The sequence below is a fragment of the Melitaea cinxia genome, chromosome 26 (genome assembly GCF_905220565.1).
Source record: "Melitaea cinxia chromosome 26, ilMelCinx1.1, whole genome shotgun sequence".
Classification (NCBI taxonomy): Eukaryota; Metazoa; Arthropoda; class Insecta; order Lepidoptera; family Nymphalidae; genus Melitaea; species Melitaea cinxia.
Genome location: NC_059419.1, coordinates 10008159 through 10029811, shown reverse-complemented (window position 1 = coordinate 10029811; position 21653 = coordinate 10008159). Strand labels below are relative to the sequence as shown.

At 35.0% G+C, this 21653-nt stretch overlaps 1 protein-coding gene across 1 annotated transcript in view; it reads left to right on the top strand.

The window, feature by feature from the left end:
• The window catches only part of LOC123666468 (nuclear factor 1 X-type), a 61947-nt gene extending 47791 nt beyond the window's left edge, over positions 1-14156 (top strand). Inside the window, exons 4-15 of the mRNA XM_045600559.1 lie at positions 631-814; positions 1229-1300; positions 2653-2748; positions 3418-3579; positions 4769-4855; positions 5488-5600; positions 5975-6083; positions 7722-7894; positions 8771-8820; positions 8873-9028; positions 9394-9482; positions 9804-14156. Coding sequence (XP_045456515.1) covers positions 631-814; positions 1229-1300; positions 2653-2748; positions 3418-3579; positions 4769-4855; positions 5488-5600; positions 5975-6083; positions 7722-7894; positions 8771-8820; positions 8873-9028; positions 9394-9482; positions 9804-9943 — 1431 coding nt within the window. The 3' untranslated portion in view covers positions 9944-14156. The remainder of the gene's footprint in view (positions 1-630; positions 815-1228; positions 1301-2652; positions 2749-3417; positions 3580-4768; positions 4856-5487; positions 5601-5974; positions 6084-7721; positions 7895-8770; positions 8821-8872; positions 9029-9393; positions 9483-9803) is intronic.
• Positions 14157-21653: the final 7497 nt, after the last annotated feature.

Genomic DNA, 21653 nt, shown 5'->3' with positions numbered 1-21653 from the left:
TCCTTAAAAACAATTACCATATTATATTCAAAAATTAAAACAATAAAACTCTAAAATCAAAACATAAATGGACGTTTGTTTTTCATATGAGTAGAGTAAACGCCGGTGTGCTGTCTATCACGTGTAACACTCATCGTACCTACTGTTTCGTTATTTCACACTTGTCATATTTTTATCATACCACGCGCTTTATATTGTTTCTTAAGAAACAAATTTCAATAAATTTAATGCATGCAAAGATACAAATAGAAATCTATCAACAATACTGACTTCTCATGACCAAGCAACAGAAAGACCTTGATAGAATATTGAAGCATACTTTGATAGTCAGTAACTGTGTTTAGATTTCATTCTGTTATGTTTACTTTGAATTACATACAACCGTTATTTGATAATTCATAAATTGGATTTATGAAACGATTGGATTATCTAAAATTCTCACTAAAGCTAGAAATACTCTAGCTAATAATAATTTCATTGATAAAGGATTCAAATCTTTCTCATTCCATTCTATTTAGCACAGCATCAAATGATTTGGATGAAAAATATGCATTTCGCCATATCTTAAGCCGTGTCTAAAAATTATTTAGTGCTCCATAAATATATCGTCTTGAATTTCATGTATTTCAGGTGTGGCGTCTAGACCTGGTAATGGTGATATTGTTCAAAGCGATACCGCTAGAGAGCACAGACGGGGAACGCTTAGAGAAGCACCCGGAGTGCACACAGCCGGGACTGTGCGTCAACCCCTACCACATCAACGTCTCTGTGCGCGAACTTGACTTGTACCTCGCGAACTTCATCAACAGCTATGGTAATGGGAGCGACGGTCTGCCAGGTCTCTCGCTCACTTATATCTGTAACGCTTTGTAGGTTTATTTTGGTTTTAGCATTCATGATGTCCAAAGAATCCTTACGATGATAAATTATTGTCCAACATCTTTAAATACATCGCGATCTTGGAACTGTTCAAGATTGGACCAATTGTTTAATATCTAATTTTTGTTTGTAAATTATGGAAAATTCTTTTTAATTATGGAATCTTCTATAGTTTGCCTTCCGACGTCATCAATGCTAGTATATATTTAGTTAACAAAATTATTTGCTAACACTTGATAGTATAGAGCTATGGTTATTATCATTTCAATGTTTCTGGTATGTTTTGCATGTAGTTGTTGGAAGCGATTAACAATTAGCAATGGTAGTACATATAACCGATGTGTTTCAGATATCCTAAGCGGGTCTCTCTCGCCACACCCCACTAGGGACAAAGAGAATGAACACGAGGCTAAGAACAAAGGTAAACCGGCTCGTGTCGGTGTCGTGTCGTGTTCGTGACGTGATTAAAAATGGTGTTTAGATTTTCAAAGTCAAATATATATCTTAAAATTTTTTTGCAACTCCATACTTTATTATTTTCGTTATGAAAGTAAATCACCTTTAGTTCAATCATGTGTGTTCTAAATGTACAAAGGGTAAGGAGGTGAAGACGATAAATGAGCGAAGACAATACTTCTGTTTTTGTCAATGTAGTCAATTGAACAGTTGACTATTAGTATTCGCGTTTCAAGGCAGGCAAATATGGTCTATTACCCTTATATCCACTGTTTCTCTTGTCTCATTGTCTTGCACTTTTCCAAATACAAAAACACCATTTTTAGTCGCAATAGTGAAATCGATGAGAGAATTTTTTAATTGGTATTGCACAAAAACGTGTTGTGATCACCATTTTAGATTTGTGCATCTGGTCGTTGAAACTTGTCCCTGTATTGGCTTGCACCTCATGCTTTCCTTGGTGTTTTGAAAATTCTTGATGTTGCTCGATTGTTTTTTGTGTAACATGTAATGTAGTCGGTGTTCCTTCTCTTTTACTCTTTATATTGTGTAACTCTTAACAGATTTAAGAATTTATATTGATTTTATTATTATTTTCAGTATCACTAATTTTGATGTGGTCTACTAACAAAGAGACAAATCATACTATTTCATTAACAACCTAATTAACACAGATACACAATATTAATAAATTTTAAACTTGAATAATTTAATGTTAAATTGTCAGCTGTAAATATGATAACATTTAACTTAATTTCATCATTAAAGAATGTAATCGAAAACAAAACTTTGTTTTCAAATTAATTTTGGCAGTAGACTGCGCTAATGTTGTAAGTGGAAAAAGTGATTTTAAATTATAACGATGGCTGTCAAAAGTTACATATCAAGATTCAACAGGTTCGATGCTGTTTTAAATATTATTCTACTTTCGTTTTATGTTGATTCTTTCCATGTTTTTTTTCCTTTATCGTAACTTTTATTGTTTTGAATTCATTAGTTGAAAAGCTTGTATTAAATACTTTCAGTTATTTCATCACGTAATATTACTCCTATAAATGATAAAATAAGAGTCGATTCAAACAGCACCGAACACGTGAACTGTGCGTTATCCCTGAATTGTGTGTTACTCCTTAATTAGATGTGTAAAATAGTTTGATGTTAATTGTAATTCTTTTGTTAGAGTGTCCAATAAAAAATTGTATAATTTTTAAATTCCTTGGCATAAAATTTAGTATTCAGGTCAAATTGTATTTGGCGATTTCCTTTTGATGTTTTTTTTCTTTATTTACTATAATATTTTTGAAACGTGGGTTACAGGCTATACCCATAATCCATACAACGGTGTTATTTGCAACGATATCATTTTAGCGACCGGTGTCTTCTCTTCGAAGGAACTTTGGAAGTTATCTAAAGGTAAGTTGTTTACATTATAAGTAAATTAAGTAAGTTTGGTTTATATTTTTAGTTTTTTCATCAACTGTACATGCAGGACTCATTACATTATTCTTGTTCTTATACAAAACTATATATTATGCGATTTCTTCTCCTTTTGTCTCTTTATCTTTAATCAAATCCTATGAATTAGTTTCAATCAAAACCTTTTCAATATATTTTGATACTACAATGCTTAAGAAAGATCTAGAAATTCGAACACAAAAAAAAATTTATTTTATAAATAAAAAAAGAACAACAAATAAATTCTAATAATCAGTACATATTAATACATATACACAATAATAATACATAAATCGTATAATATATATACTATGAAAATACAAAAAAAATTGAAGTAAAACTTCTTAACTCACGACATACGTTCTTGACTTGAAGAGTAAGCTGGTGAATGCGTGACGAGAGGGTTACGAAAAGTTTGATTGGGCTAGGCGAACGGAAGTTGAGAGAGATATAAGTTAGACGGAGCCAAAGAAGCTTTACTTCATGTGGTCTAAAGCACAATCGTTTTCTTATGTTTAAAGTGAATAACTTTAATGGTTACTCACATAAATTGTAAAATAAATTGTGCTACCCTCATAAGAAAAACTTTTTAAATCTGATATATGAAATGAGCCGTGGCGTGTGCAGCGTCCATCCTGCAAGAGTCGGGCTCGGAGTCCCCGGGCGGCGCGGGCGGCGGCATCAAGCTGGAGTCCTCGTACTACGGCTACGCGAGCCCCGCGCCGCCCGCCTTCGAGCCGCCCGCCGACCGCGCCACGCCCTCCGCCATGCTGGTCTCGCAGTGCTTTAGTGAGTATCCTCCGCTCTCTACCTTCTCCCTTCTAGTCTCTACCCCTACACTCTACCCTCTGCTCTTTAACATCTACCCTCAGTAACGCCTACCTTGAAATAGAAAAAAATAAAAATTGCATGTATTTAGAATAAAAAAGGACATGGGTTCATAAGCCCGTGGATGTATATGACTTGTAAAAAAAAAAAAAACATCTACCCTCTAAAATAATCCCTACGACAAAAGCCATATATAAAAAATAAAAATAAAAAACTTCCGTGCTACTTTCGTTCCAATACCAACACGGAGTATTAAAAATGAATCACAAACGCTTTGTTAGAAGAAAATTATCAATTATACTTTAAATTATTACAATATAAACAGTACTAAAGCGAAACGTCAGTCCGTCTGCTTAGTATTCAAATACCGTGCGTCTTGTTCGTACACGGATCTCCTACTAAATACGGTCGCATATACGATTATGTTGCATGAATCATTAACGCTGAATCGATTTTGTTAAGGGTTCATTGTATGGGTCACTGACATATTTTGTTTATCGAAAGAAATAAATTTTGTATTTTTATTTGCATACAATTTTGGTACAGTTAAACATCTGCCGATTTCGATTGTATTATACGATGAGAACGGATTGATGGATTGGAAAGAGGTTCTGTTTAAAGTCTTTTGTGGTATGATTTTTTAGAAGTAACGAATTATTCAGTTAATCTATTTTTATTTAGATACTAATATAAAGAATAGGAAATTTAGACTATGAACAAAAAGAGAGATTTGTTTAAAAAAAAAAATCGTGTTGTGGAAATGTTTTGTCGTGTTAAATTAATAATTAGTAATCTTAATCGGTCATTTCCTGCTGGAGGGATCCTTTTGCCCGCACATCCGGGACCCTCCAATTAAAGCGGCTGAAGGCTCCCGCAGGGGTTTCGGTCGGTAGTGCACCCGCAAGTGCTAAGCCAACATACGGTCTAGGAATGCCTACCCGGGCATCCTGGATATCACCCGCAAATGGGTTACCCTGCGATATCAAAAAAAATAAATAAATAAATAATCGGTCATTTCCTAGCTAACATCTTTAAGTATCATATCATCTAAGCGAGAATTTTTTTTTGAGATTTCCATATTGAATTTTTACTGCCTTTTACGTAAGCACGGTGTATGTAACAAACGTTACGGTCTGTGACGCGCCCGCAGGCATCCCGCACAGCTCAGCGGCGCCGCTCGTGCCCGCCAACACCATCTTCTACCAGCACGCGCCGCCCGCCGACACGCACCCCACCGGTACGCTCTTACTGTTAAACGTCGAATCAGTTGGCCAATTTTTTTTTTTTATAAATTAATAAATTTCTACACAATACACACGTGCCTCCATGCCGTCTAATTCTTTAGTCATGTCCTTTTCATGCTAGAGGTTGTCTGGAAGAGATTGCTCTTTTAGCGATAAGACCGCCTTTTGTACATGTCTATATTTTCTTTTACGGTGTAAAATTTTTCTCTGATAGTGTACAATAAAGAGTATTTGTATTGTATTGTATGGTACACACACGGTCGTCTGTTCCTAAAGTAAGCAACTTAATGCTTGTGTCATAGGTAACAGCCGACTGGTATATAGCTACATATTTTTTTTTTCGATGAACATACTTATAAATAATACATATATAAATATATTAAATAAATATTTATATTACACCCAGACTCGGGGTGGGAATCGAACCCACAACCCTCGGAGCAGAAAGCTGGGTCACTACAAACTGCGCCAACGGGCTAGTCAAAAATTTATATGACAAGTTAATGTAAATTCCATGAAATCTTGGTTATCGTTTATCAGTGTAACCTTAAAAGTTAATGAAAAAATTTCTTTTCCTGTTACGATATTACATAATGAATAAAAGTAGCGTGTACCGTCGTTACAGCGTCGGAGGCGCTGGGCGTGGCGCACGGCAAGTACGAGGGCGCGCAGGACTCGCTCGGGGACTTCGTCACCTTCGTGTGCCAGGAGCCGTCCGCCGACGTACAGCAGCTACAGGTACCACACTAGTACACAGGTACTACCAGACTACTATCACACTACTACACAGGTACTTCCATACTAGTACACAAGTGCCACACTAGTACACAGGTACTGCCACATTAGTATACAGGTACTGCCACACTAGTACACAGGTACTGCCACACTAGTATACAGGTACTGCCACATTAGTACACAGGTACTGCCACACTAGTACACAGGTACTGCCACACTAGTACACAGATACTATTACAAGAACGAGAGCGCGAAGGACGGGCTCTCCACAGGGTTGGGTTAGGTTCGTAGGGTTTTTTTTCACAACTTATTAACCCCTTAATGTATTTAATTAATTTAATAGACGACCGCTTTAATATTTTGTATCATCTTTTCAGGTTCATAGTCTATCGAGGAGCCCTAAGCCGGCGTACTTCAGCAGTTCGATGCTCCCTCCACCACCTTTACCCCCAATGGCGAGACCGGTCACTATTATTAGATCTACAGGTACTTGAACATATCAAATGAATCGTGCTAGTTGTATTGATTGTAAATGATGATGGCATTGTTTTGTTATTTATTATTATTAAAGATGATGCCTGTCATGTGGTCCCATTTAAATTTGATCGTGATTTGATAAGTACTTTTTGAGTAATCTTTGGTAACGCGTATTTACTTGACTATTTTTTTGTCTACCTACGTTTTTCCTTTTGAGGAATTGTAGTGGGTTTTTTCGTTTGCGAGAAAACACAATTATAGAATATATTAACAGTATGTAGTAGAAACCTAACTATTTTTAACCGACTTCAAAAAAATAAGGAAATTCTCAATAGGACTGTATTTTTTTTAAATGTATAAAAGTAGTGTAAATGGGTCATCGGGTGTTAGAAAGTATATTGCTTAGGAAATTTTCTTGCATCATTTTTTTATTTATTTATTAAGGATGGTACACAGAACAGAAAAAGTTATAGAAGAAACAAAATGTAATATTATCATCAAGATCAATTACGACCACCCATCCGTTTAAAGTTAAATCAAATAGTACCAACGTGCAAATAAGAAATGGAAATAAAATAGTATTGCAAATAAAAAATCTGTTGCAGTCATTTGAGGACAGAAATAAACACATATTCACACAATTCTAAAAAATCAATTTCGTTTGATTTGTAACATCATGGCAATAAACTTTTTATTTACTATAAGCCATAGATCTATTCATTTTTCAAAACTATCTGGTTCAAATCGTAATAAGTGCGTTATCTTAATTTCGTTTACACAAGCATCAAAACAGAACAATAAGGTCTTAATAAGAGTAAGAAGTAGTATCCCAGTATTCACCAGGGGAGTCTTTTGGGACCCATAGTACTTATAGTTTCTATTAAAGATATAGATAATATCCTCCAAACCTACAGTGGTTTGTTGGATTGAGCTCCGACCCTTCTCGAACGTGAAGAATGAGGCCTATACCAAGCAGTGAGATGTTACAGGTGGAGTCAATCAATAAATTAATATATGCATAATAATGATAATCATAATAATAATAATAGCTAAGCTAACTCCCGGTCGTTTTGATCTCCCTGCCGGAGCGTAATCCTCCACCCTCTTATATATAATTAAACAGGTAGAGTAACATCCAGTCAAATAACGATAGGCTAAACATTTTTTTTAAATATCATATCAAAAATCGATCGTTCCAGAGGGATTGAACCTGTATCTCCGACTGAACGTGTCGGTGCTCTAGCCAATTAAGCTATGGAACGATGTACTCGCTAGATCGAAATTTGTGATATGATAAACATTTTTGAATATCATATCAAAAATTGACCGCTCCAGCGGGGTTCGAACCCGCGTCTCCGACTGACCGTGTCGGTGCTCTAGCCAATTAAGCTATGGAAGGATGAACCCGCTAGATCGAAATTTTCGATATGATGATTTTATTTTCGGTTTAAGCGAACCGTGGCGCCGTCTATAGTGAGTTCTTTACAGAAACCCGTAACTATTCAAAGTTTCATATTACAATGAAAATCTTTGACAGGATATTATTGTGATATGATGTTAAAAAAAATGCTTAGAATTTCCTGTGTGGGTAACATAAAAAAAAAATTACTGCTAATGCTAATTACCGTCTGTGTCTCCCGCGTCCAGCGAGCGAGGTGGGCGTGGGCGTGGGCGTGGGCGGCGGCGGCGTGGGCGTGGGCTCGCCCGCGTCCCCGGAGCTGCGCTCGCCGCCCGCGTCTCCGCGCCGCCGCTCGCCGCACTACCGCGACTGCCCGCCGCCGCTCTCGCACTACAACCACTACCACGCGCAGCCGCAGCAGGTACACTCTCGTAACTTAGGGACTTGTCTGCTTAACATCTGGACCATCCCGACTTTGAAGTGATGTCGATCGTAAGGAAGATCTCGTATATTTATTTAGAGAGATATTCTTGAAATTATTTTTTGACGATGTTAGGGTTTTATTTAGGTCGGGAGCGCATTTGTAATAGAAGCTTTATAGGTAGCTTCTGTTGTAGAAGCGTAACGTTTTTTTTTTTGATGATTAGATCAGCAAAGAAAATTATGGACCATCTGATGGCAAGCGGTTACCGTAGCCTATAGGCGCCTATCTTACCACCACAGGAACTCAAAACTGCTTGAGCGCAGTATTATTTTGCGATATTCTGTAAAGTTGGGGTACCTACTTCCCCACACAGGTGCTCCAAATTTTGAACAGTATATATTCTGCCGTACCTTACCTTAACGAAAACAAATGTTGTTTGCTGATCTAGTTGTATAAAAAAACTCACTTCGCACCGAGCCCGAGCCTAGCTCTGGTACATTATAACGTTAGCTATCTTTAAACCTCTCTTTACTCCGAAGCCACATGACACGTCTAGCTCTGGGACGAGTCCGACATGTAGTAGTATAATTATTAGCATGATATAAATATTTAATGAGTACTAAATATCTCACATCTTTTTATCTACCGTCATATTTTTGCGATCTGAACAACGCGCAAAGTGATATATCCGCGTCACTATCTGTACGACGCAGGGCTGTCAGGTCGTCAAACCGGATACTAAAGTATTAAGAATTTCGTGTCTCAGTATTAATAATCCGAACGGGCGACCGTGATGACTTTCGACGTTCGCTCGCTCGCTAATTGCGCTTCGAGAGTGCGAAGTGACTGGTCAAAATCAAAAATCCGGACAAGTCGGACAGCGTTAAAAAAGCCCACGGCCAAACTCCCGACGCCTGGCGACCGTACTGCTCCTTTATTTTTACGTGGGGAAAATCCTTCATGGATACCCTCCAGCGCGGGGGCTCCAGAGGGTTACGTCAGACTCCTACTGACTAAAAGCCAGCACGTATCCGCTCCTGCGCAGGTGTTCAGCTACGGGCCGGCGGGCGGCTCGCCGCCGGGCGGGCTGGGCCTGTACGCGCCGCGCCCGCCGCCGCGCGCGCCGCACAGGTACGACGCGCACGGGTACTGCCTTTGTACTCTACTCACTAGATAACGATTCGGCTCCATCTTAACGAGTGGTCGTCCTACATGCTTAGCCAATAACCTTAATCAATAAAGTTGTCTATATGGTAAGGAATGAGGAAATATTTATCTAGCTACCTTTAAGTTGGTTGACGATTTTTTTTAAAGAATTTGAGCTCATAAAGCAACCAGTGAATTTTAAAGCCTTTAAAACGTATTTCTGTATTTTCCAAAATCTGTTAACAGCACCAGTAAATATTTTGTTTTACATAAAAGCTTCTTATTTATATAAATGATGCTAACAGTGTAAAAATATTAAACACATCTGACAAAAAAATTGTCTGTTTCAGGTGGAACGCTCCATTCCCAACGCTAGAGGAAGAATTTAATATAATGACTGCACCTACGGGACCTGACCACGTCGTACTTTTAGACGATGGTAATTTTACTTATTTATATCGCTTCCCTTTTACATCAGTGCTCTATAAATCTTCTAATAATATAAAAACATCATGCCACGTTTGTTATCAAAGTCCTCCTAAACATTTGTATGTTGGGTAGGTCTGAGAATACACCGTTGGTTATTTTTTATACCTCTAAGCTATAGTGTTGCAAACCGTATGGCAGAAAAACGTTTACCAGATCAGCTAGTTAGTATATAAAATTTTAATTAAAAATTGGCGCCCAAGCTGGGACTAATCTAACCAGTTACAAAACATCGTATGGAAGAATCATAATTCCGAAGTCTTTTACATTCCAGAACGATTCTTCCAATCCAACGTGATAACGTCTGATGCGACCGCCATGGACACGGGCGCGAGCGTTGGACAGGCGGTGGGCGTTGAAACGACTGAAGACATCGCGCCCGACAAGCCGGCACCTGACTTGCGCTCGCCGTGACCACCCGCGTCCACGTCCGGCGAGCCCGATGGTGCGGACGCGACTGTGCTCCGGTGGACTCCCGCGCCGTTGCCTCACTGGCGCCCAGTGACGCATCGGACTGTTTGAATTGCGTTCGAAATTCAAATGTTCATTCTTTTCGTTTGACAATAATTTTCTACGTCCAGCGCTGGCTGATTATAAATTTGAAAGTGGAACGAGGCTAGTGTAAATATGGCGTCGGCGAAGGTTGTAGTCGAATTTTGAAATCGCATTCTATCGGCTGTCGGTGTTCAGCGCGGTGACGTTGTAGCGACGTCCCGCGTGACGGATACCACGGCCGATGTGAGTTTTATTTGTTCATAGGTGATGCGTGAAGCAATACTCCAATGATAAATATGTAAAAAATATGATGTTACGGAAAATAAAAACAACATATTATATTCTAATATTTTTATAGAATATAAATCGAGTATGATATGATCAAGCCTTCCAGTAATTTAGTGAAATAAAAAAAATATTAATGATAATTCAGCTTATAAATTATTATTTTGCTGACCTATAAGGCAGTTAGAAGCGATACGAAACCATATGCTTCCAATACTAGCGTCAGAACAGGTTTCGATTGACGAAAGTGTGATATTATAAGTTGTTTTTTGTTTCGTTGTTGTGCGTTTTGTATTGAAAATAAAATAAATAGAATAAGCGTATATAGTTTACAGAGATTTTTTTAACTTATTTAACGAATATATAAGAAAGACGAGCCTTGCTTATGAGATTAGTTTAGTTGTATAATTAGAAGCCAAGTGCTGATCAATTTTATTGTTGCGCTTTCGATACGAAATTTCAATAAAACATTTAAATAAATGGGTTAAAACTAGGTACGAAAGAAAGTTATACGAGTATATTATTAGAACTCATCTTATTTTACGGTTTATATTTATACGTAACGGTTAATAATAATTAATTAGTTACAGCGATGATTGATCATTAAAATTTGTATAAAAGTTAAAGTGATAAGGTCGCCTTATGTTGTCAATTATGAAAGTTCGAATCGAAAGGCAATAATAGTTGAAGTTTGTAGTTCGACAGTTGTCGAGAACATTTTATAGGTGCCTTTTATAAAAAAAAAAACGTATATAACGACATAGGAACTTTTAAATTGTACTTTTTTTTTATTAATCCACCCACTTATACCTACCGTGGACTCATTCTTAACGTATTTTGTAGCCAAAGAGTACCAAAGTAATGACAGTATACTTTTTGGTTCCAAAATATTAAATTTTATTTCTTTCATTACACATTATTTAGCAATCCGTGGCCATACGTGAAAAGCTAGTCATTAGAGTAACAATGTAAATTTATTGTACTTAAAAATAAAGAATATTTACATTTAATATAACCCCTTACGTTTATTAGTAAGGGTTGAAAAACTAAATTTGTGGCCAAATTACACTTAATGAGATCCAAATATATATACACGATTTTTTAATAGATTTAGAATTATAAGTGTGGCATGATTAAGTTGAGTTTTGTATTTTAAGTTACAAGTTTACGATCGAATGTACTTAAGTAATATATTTGATTGATTCTTCTGCAAGATAAAACAAAATAAGACTAACTTGTACCATCTGTAAGCTATTTTGTTTTTGCAGAAGAATATTTAAAGCATAATAAAACAAATCGACATCATTTCAATGTTATATCGTATGGTCTTTTGACGTTTTAAATTTTTTTTCCTCAATCTTTACGTGCCATTGTTTTAGGTCAAAAAGCCATTTGTTTATTTATTTCCGTTGCACTATCGATAAAAAATATGTATGTAGGGAATAGTATAGGAAACGTAGCAATAAATGACAAGCAATAAATTAAAAAAAAGTAATATTATAATAAATACAGCTTTAGTGAAGCTAGAGATTGGTACTGATCTAGAATCCAGTTATCGTAAAACTTGCGATATTTTTTTCTATAGATAATATGCCGAAGAACTGAGTTCTCGATACACTAAAGCCGCGTTCCTATATTCAGAAAACGATTTGTTTTGCTCACTAAATTTCGAATATAACATATTCGTATTTTTTAAATTTCGAATGCGAGATGCTCGAATTATTTAAATTTAGAACACTAAATGTTCGAAAGTTTACGGTTAGCGAACAAAACGAATCGTTTCTAAATATAGGAACCGGCATAGTAAACTTTGAAGCGGTCTGGTACAATACTTAGCTATTTCACAGAAAAAAGTAAATATAGATATATAAATATGCAAATATAGTACGACTAGGCGGACGGCGGAAATTAGTCAATTGCTAGCTATAGACATTAGAGGATATAGTACAGACAAATTAAATAGTAAACGACACTTAAGGCTTTTGAATACATTGGGACGACCGACACGATTACGTCGTATTATAACCGACAAATGGTGATGAATTTAAAAGCTAATTGGTGCAGAAAATTCTAGACTGTGATTAAATTGTTCATTCTGGACGTGTCTTATATTGAAATAGTTTTGTATGATTGGCGGTAAACGATCGAGAACGGAGACGTTGTTGAAGACATGTTGTATGAAATGCATTTGTTATGACAAACTTAGACAAGTTTAAACATAAAGATATGTAAAAGGTTTTTTATTGACAGCGTCAGTAGACTCAGTAGTGTTTTTTATTAATAGCTTTGCAATAGATGATGTGCTTGCGACAGAAACGCGATCTAACTGCCGCGAGCGATTATTCGGAGCGATTATCGCGCATCTGTCGCGACATATTTTTGATTTGACGTTCGTTTAGCACCATTGTTACGATATGGAATAATAATTGAAAGCCTAAACATTATGTGCCTTAGATACAACAATATTGTATATTTATGATGCGTTCTATACAACGTGCTAACTAGAAATAAATAATTATTGTTATTTTTAAATAAAAAGCCTCGTCCTTTAACTTCGTTGTTAGAATTGTTTTACGCGAAGGCTTGTCTATGGATCTCCTATTATTATTTTTTCGTCCCAAACATGGCTAATTTAAAAAAAAATCTACCTAAAAAGGTATTCGTCTTGTTTCTATCCTTCCGTATCCCGTCGGTATCTACTCGTATACTTCCAAATTGATCCGAACCGGGTATTCGGGACCGGATATCCGGTTTATTGATTTCGATTTTCGAAACCAGATTATAACTTTTAATCCTCATCTAATAATTATTGTACGATTAAGTAAAGCTTCTACGCGTAGTTTCGCTGGTATATAAAATACTTCTAATATATTACATATAATTTTAGTACTTACATACATTATACCTACTTACGTACCATTATGTAATTTACTGTCATGTATATCTTACTCTACGCGAAGCTTAGGCTCGCTGTTGATTTGTGAGAAAGTAGCTGAACCTTCAATTCTGGCGTCGCTTCTTATCGTTAATAATCGACCGCATTATGTCATTTTGTAATTTATTTTCATCCTAATTATATTTATATATAAATGTATGATGTAACTAAAATCCGTCTTAACTAAGTTTCTTTGGATTACTTAATTGAAATAACATACGGAACTAAATTGTAATTGTAAAGATAAATTATTAATCAATAGAAAATTTAACTCATAGTTACGATTTATTTAGTTCGTCGGAAGCGATTTTCGATTTTTTTTTATTAAATTAATTTAGCGAATTTATTAATTAATTTTTTAGTAACGATTGTGTCCATGACCATGATTGTCTGTAAATATCTTCCGAAGTGTAATTTATATAATTTTTCTATTTGTACAATTAAGCTGTAGTGAACAATTAAGAGTTACAATGTCCTCGAATTATTTTACAATTTTTGTCTAGTTTTTTTTATGTTTTTTTTTGTTTTTGTTTAAAATGTCATGTAAATCAAATGACACGGCGCTTGTCAGACTGTGAATTGTATAAAAAAAACTAAAACCTAATTAGTAAACGCGTCATTCGATTTACAAACTAATTTTAAATAAAGGGATAGACTTGTAAAAATGTTATAACGTGTATTTTTAACCTATATATAGTAAGATATTTATAGAATTTTAGTCGTTTAATTATTTCGAACGACTTGTTATAAAGAAAATTGGTGCTTAAAGCTTAAACAAAATAAGTACGGTACTCGTGTGCCGGTGTGTATTGTCGACGGTTTGGAGCATTTGACATAGCATGCGTTGTTATGCTCGAGTTTGGCGCGAAATCATTTGTACATTAAAAATAAAATTATTATAAAATTATAAAATAATCGTATCCATTTTAAACTGTTACCGAACACGCACAAAAATAACACAAATCATTAATATTATTTAAATATTATTAATCAAATATTATTTGATAATTTTCCCGCGTACAAATCTGACGTACAAGAAATATTTTATAGACGATTTTGTATATTTATTTAGTTGTTTTAATGTAACGATTGTTTTGTTTTATTTTAATGACGAGTGATTCTGCGTTGAATTGTGAGCAATTATAATAATGTAGGTAAACTTTGCTCAATAACGATGAAAACTGAAAGTGTTACAGTTGATGCAATACAATGAAACAAACATATTTGAGTTTTATTTTAATCACCTTATTTTGTTGTTTTAGTTGAATATTGCTTGATTTTAAATCCTATGATCTATATAAATAATGAATCGTTGTGTTGCTAAGCGCAATACTCGAGATCGCCTGAACGAATTTCGATAAATTTTGTTTTGAATTCGTACGATTTATTTTTGCGTTACCCACACATTAGGACCGTTCCAGCGGGGATCGAACCTGCATCTCCGACTTACCGTGCCAGTGCTTTAGCCAATTAAGCTATGGAACGATGTACCCGTTAGATCGAAATTTTTGACATGATGATTTTATATTCGGTCTAAGCGACCGTGGCGCCGTGGCGTTTGTTTTGAAGTTTTACTTACTTCTTTTGGTGTATTAGAATAAAATGATGAGAGTAAATTTTACGATGCGCCCGCATACCGTCACAAAAACCGACGCCCTGAAGTTAGCTAGTCAACGAAGAAGAAGTTAGCAACGTGTAGTTAGCTGGCCAATGAAGTATAACTTCTTACGTGCTTACATAAGTACACAAACTTTTTTTAAAAATTGTTTATTATTTGTAGAAGTTTCTTATGTAATTAAAAAAATAATTAAATAAAAATGTCTGGAAATGTCGCAAAATAGGCAACGTCTGTCGGGTCAGTCCTGTGTACTACACTCCGTTCTTTTGCAGCTTACCAGTACTATGATTTACTCCTTAGTCGGGTTCACAAGCACACAAATACAAACGCTGAGACTACACAAATGCATAGCCTATATGTTTCCCTTGAGCGGGAATCAAACCAAAGCCTGCTACCAACACAGCTAATGCGAATGACAGCGAATTAGATCGCTGCATTGTCAAAATTGATCATCACACTGTCAAAGTATTATAAATATCTTTAATTTTTTTGATTGAAATAAACCCCATACTTTCCAGCATTATAGATTACTTATAACCTCTAAGGTCCCACATGATATTAGCTGCTTTATTTTTATCCTATGGATTCCATTGGCTGACGCAATTTTTTGTTATTTTTCAATTCGAACCAATATTTTTAACAAAAAAACTTTTTAGCTTTATAATAAATCCCACACTTCTTATTTAGTCCTCTGCCCAAAGGTTGCCTGGAAGAGATCGCTGTATTAGCGATAAGGCCGCCTGTTGCAGCTGATGCAAATTTTATTTTTATATTTCATTTGTTATGCTGTTAAAACCTTGTATTAGTGTGCGAAAGTGTAAATAAATAAAATAAAAATAAATAAAAGTGAAGTTTGCTTAAATAACTTTTTCTATTGTTTACTGTAGCAACCAATCTTCGTGTCATTTTCATAATACTCGATATTGTTGATGTCACCTGCTATCTTGACATGCAAAAAGTTCTGATACACTTCAGCCTGTAATATCTCACTGCTGGCGATAGGCTTCTTTCTTCATATAGGAGAAATATTAGAGCTTAATCCACCGCACTGCTCCAATGCGGGTTGGATGATTGATTGGATAAACTTCTGATTTGATACAGAGTCTAATTAATAATTATCCTTAACATATAAATAAGGTTCTGTTCCTAAAGTACTTATCAACTCAATAGGCATGCATTTTTTAAACAATTAGTTCGCCAAACGGGGCACACTGATGATGGTAAGCGGTTACCAGTTACGTCTGCAACACAAAAAGCATTGCAAGCGCGTTGCCGGCCCTACCCTCAACCGTCCCCAGGAGCTCTGGCCAACTTGCTTACTACAGGAACAGAATACTGCTTGAGAGCAGTATTATTTGGCTGTTATCTGGCATAGGTTGTTCCGGTTGTTATTATAAGCACTCGATTACAATAAGTGTTCTTAGTAGGAATTGTTTTCATCAACTAGTAATAAAGATTAAGTAGCAACATTTATCTTATACTAGCTGACCCCGCAAACGTTGTTTTGCCATATATGTTATTAACCCCCTTAATCCCCCCCCCCTTATAACTTAGCGGTATGAAAAATAGATGTTGTTCGATTCTCAGACCTACCCAATATGCACACAAAATTTCATGAGAATCGGTCAAGCCGTTTCAGAGGAGTTTAACTACAAACACCGCGACACCAGAGTTTTATATATTAGATATACACTATATATAATATATACGTTATTAAAAAATAGGGGAAGGTGGTAGAAAAATGAAAATTTAGGTTTGTGTGTATTTTTCATTGCAAAATCAAAATAAAAAATAAAAAAATCTTAAAAATAAAAAATATATATTTAGGTGTGGGTCAATCCTTATCATTTAGGAGTACGAAAAATTAATGTTGACCGATTCTCAGACCTACCCGATATGCACACAAAGTTTCGTAAAAATCGATCCAGCCGTTTTGGAAGAGTTTGGTAACAAACACCGCGATACGAGAATTTTATATATAAGAACTAGCCAGCCGACGTGGCGAACTTTGTACTGCCTTATTTATTCCTTGAAAACAATAATTATATATATCGAGATAAAATATAGCATGTATAGCCATTTCCAGTTGGATCAAACTGCACACGGTGTGCAAATTTGATTAAAATCGGTTAAGTAGTTTAGGAGTCCATCGCGGACAAACAATGTGACGCGTAATTTATATATATAAAGATTTATCACTTATTCTATCTACTTCTTATTGTCATTTATCACGTTTGTTTCTTAGTCTAGTAGGATAGTAGGTTTTATTTTGACTTTTGAAATAAGAACAAAACCTGACCCATTTGTTAAAAAATAATTTCACCAAGGGAATGCTACGTTAACACTGAGTGACATAGCTTTTTTTTCTTTTTTTTTTCATATCACTAGTTCGGCAAACAAGCATACGGCTCACCTGATGGTAAGCGATTACCGTAGCTTATTGACGCCTGCAACACCAGAAGCATCGCAAGCGCGTTGCCGATCCAATCCCCAATCCCCCCAGGAGCTCTGGTCACCTTACTCACCAACAGGAACACAATACTGCTTGAAAACAGTATTATTTAGCTATGGTCTTCTATAAGGTCGAGGTACTACGACTACCCCAGTCGGGCTGCTCCATATTTTGAGCAGGAAATTCCTGCTGTGCCCTACCTCAGTTAAATATAATAATAGCTAATTAATTAATTCTAATTATTTTCTGAAAGGTACGAAACTACGAAGTTCGCAGGTCGGCTAGTAATAAATAATAAATGCTTCACAGTCAACGGTCCCCAGTAGGTTTTTTTCTTGTTTCGGGGGTTCGTCAACGGTCCCCAGTAGGTTTTTTCTTGTTTCGGGGGTTCGAAATTACACAATACACAAGCACAAATACACATACACGGGCAAACATCTATATGGCCAATAGTTTGTCATGTGCGGGAATCGAACCCTCGTCTGCTAGCTTAAGCGACAATCGAAAGCTTTAGCTCGTAAGGTTTATACAAGAAAAATCATAAGCTTGGTATACCTAAAATTTATTATAGTATGTATTTAAAGATTTATAATTAAACTTGAATAGAAATAACCTGCACAAGGCTGCAAAATGAATAGGTACCTAACTAGTCATTGCGTTTATAACAAAATTCTACTTATATAAATATTCTTACAGAATTGCAAAGACAAATTTTATAAATGAATCAAACAGATTGATATATAATATAAAAACGTTAAACAAATTATTAATAAGGCAAAGAAAGTACATTTAAATATGAAAATATCGAACGGAAAAAACCTCGTTTTAAAGTTATCCAATAAATCGAAGCTACGCTCGCCGGCGATCGCGAAAATCAATAGTCGATTCCGTGACATGCGGTGAGCCCACAATTTGCTCACTCCATTTACAAAATAACAAAAGCCTCATTAGAACACATAAGAACAGCCTTTACTCGACAATAATACAGTTGAATTTTGAATATGTTATAATATAACTTAGGACGTTCTGTCTTGGATATTGAATAGACCGGATAATCGACGCCTAGCCTTGTGCGATATCGATTTTACTAAGGGTTACTTGCTCAGAAACGTAACAACAAACATATATCCGTCTCTGTCAAACAGATGTGTTTATTAGGGTGAAAGAGAGGAATGGAAATAAATCGTCAGTAGCTGTTATTTCGTGGCCCGTTGTCATAGCAACGGTTCACGTAGAGGGTAAAATTTCCGATATGATCGTAGTTATCAATTTTCGATATTTATAGGCCATGATGGAATTAACTGTAAATGTATTTGTCGATGGGAACAAAATAAACATCATGATGGAGGACGGGGGCAGCGGAGAAAGTACGGCGGCTGGAGTAAACGAATTATATATTGATTTGGTAAGATATTCAGTTTTCACAAAATGGCGGAGTCCATTTTTGAAAATTTTTCGTGTACCTATGTAGTATATTTTGTAAGTTGCTAGTAATATTTAAAATTAGGCATACCTATTTATTTTGTATTTCGAATCGATTTCTTTTAAAAATCGTTGATTAGACTCATGTTTTGTTTTTAACTGTCTTCGAGCTGTTAAGTTTAAAAAAAATGTGTACCTAATTGTTTTAAGTATAGGTTAGAGGTATTATTTTAAACCAAGTTGAATTTATTAGCTTTAAGATAATATAATGTTTTCAATTTATATTTATGTAAAACAATGAAAAAAACACACAAAATAAACTAATTAAAATATGTTAATAGTCCACTTAATTATTAACACTACTCTTTGAATGTAAAAAAAGAAACTTATGCTATCTGTTTTATTCCACCCCTATGATTCTTGGTTCAATCTTTTATAAAAAGGAAGCCCTTTAAAAGTTTCATATCCTTAAAAAAAAACACATTGTGTAGCGAGAGGTCAATGAACCCGGAAGATAGTGTGGCACGCGCTGAACAGGTGTGCGATCGATATCGATGGAAAAAAAATCGATAACACGTCACGCGTCATGACGGCGGCGCAGCTGTCACACGCTATGCTAATTAAAATGGGGTTCAGATATCGAGGGGATTTTTTTTCAAAATACGCAAATATTCATTTTTTATGACGAACTGTTTTGTTCATGTTAATATTTTTTGAAAGTACCTAATGTGGAATGGAGGTGATGATTTTTTGTCTTTGTGCTGGTTTAATTTGATTATTAGTTAAATTATGTAATTGTGAAATTTATAAAGTCAAATTAAATAATTGTGTTTGCTGGCAATGGAAAAACAAACCGAGTTCAATTTCATCGACAAGTAATACAACGTAGGTAGACGACAAAATAGTCAAGTAAATACGCATTATCAAAGATTACTCCAAAAGTTGTAATCAGATCTCGATAAAATTTAAATGTGACCACATGATAAACATCGATCGGCTTTCGATTAAATTAAAAATCATCAAAATCGGTACACCCAGTAAAAAATTATGCGGATTTTCGAGGGTTTCCCTCGATTTCTCTGGGGTCCCATCATCAGATCCTGGTTTCCTTATAATGGTACCATACTTAGGATATCTTCTTTCCAACAAAAATGAAAAAAGAATTATCAAAATCGGTTCATAAACAACGAAGTTATCCCTGAACATACATAAAAAAAAAAAAAAATTATATACGGTGGAATTGAGTAACCTCCTATTTTTTTGAAGTCGGTTTTTAAAAAGAGTAATCTTACAATCATTTATCATATCATATTTTTTTTAATTTCTCAAAAATTTTTAAAGGAAACAGGTAATGTTGACGAAAGGTAAGTCTAAAAAACGAAAAACTTCTACCACTGTATAAGATAGCTAGCCTTAAGATGGCCCTTCCAGTAAACCACTATTTTAAGTATATACCTACTCGTAGCACGAAACACACTTAAGTTACTGGAGAAGCGTGTTTTCCTACGCCCGCATTCTCTAAGTTAACGCGTTCAATGCTGAACTTATTATTAACTATGTGGAAATATTTAAAAAATAAAAAAAAATCGTATATTATTTATTTAATATTTTTAGTGGACTTTAATTTAGCTTAAGCATAACGAAAATTAGAAATCGACGTTTCTATAACTTATGTTTAATTATGGCTTATTTAATAATGAATAATGTTAATTTATGTCCTAAATAAGTGATTGTTAAAACAAAGTAAAAAATGACATTTATTTTTGAAACAAAGTAAAATGGGGGAAGTATCCCTCGTGACGTAACATGGAGTTACGGCTGGTGCCTGCGGGCAGGACGCGGTAGAGACTAGGGATTGCGTGCTCAGAATATTGGAAGTAAAATAAGTCATCGATATCGATAATTAGCCTGTAATGTTATTATTCATAACAATTTACCTTCAACTTAGAACTTATTTCACTATCAATGAATCTAAGAATTGTCGTTGATTATATAGATATGTAAAACCGACCATTGTATGTTGACCACATGTAAATTATAAAAGGTAAAAGAATCTGGATGGAATTTGCAACAAAGATAAGCTATTAATTGAAATACACATAAGGCTAGAACATGCAAAGGTACAGGATTTCCATGTGCATGAAAGCAATTGCTATTTATTAAACAATTATTTAGTGCGTTCGATATATTATGTATATTAAATTAGGTAATTCTTGAAACTAATCTTTGGTTTTATTATTAAAAAAGGGTTTTGAGTTGTTTATAACATGTATTTTAAAAGCTTAAGTGTTTTATATACCTATCTTCATGTAGGTAATTAGATCACGGATATTTTGTGGTAATTATAAATCTATTTATTTTAATTTGTCATAATCATGTTATATTTTTAAAATAAATGATTTCATTTCAAACAGGTTAAGTTTAATAACTTATACTTTTATGTACACTCCTATCTCTAACTCTCAATCATAAGTACTTACTAATATAGTATAATTTACATTGATTATATTTTGATACCTAGATACTTTTGTTTGTAATTAGCATTAATAAATTCTAAAGCTCTGTTGTTTATCTATCGATAAGTATCGGTAGGTAATTTAGTCATATCATATCACATCACTAGTCTCCTTTGTCGCACGCCAGGTGTCGAGCGGGGTCAGGCGTGTATGTCTGTGCGATTTACCTTACCCTGTAACGTGCCCTATAGGTAACGGGTAAATGAACAATAAAAAACGGGCATTACAATATATTCATTTTAAAATAATAAATTGTCGAAATTATTTGCTACAGTTGATGTGTAGATATATATTTTCAATGGGGTATAAATGTAGATATCATATTTTTGTTCAAATAATAAAAAAACTAGGGGATAAGATAATGGGTTTATGTTTAAAGGAACAATAACATATGAAGTATG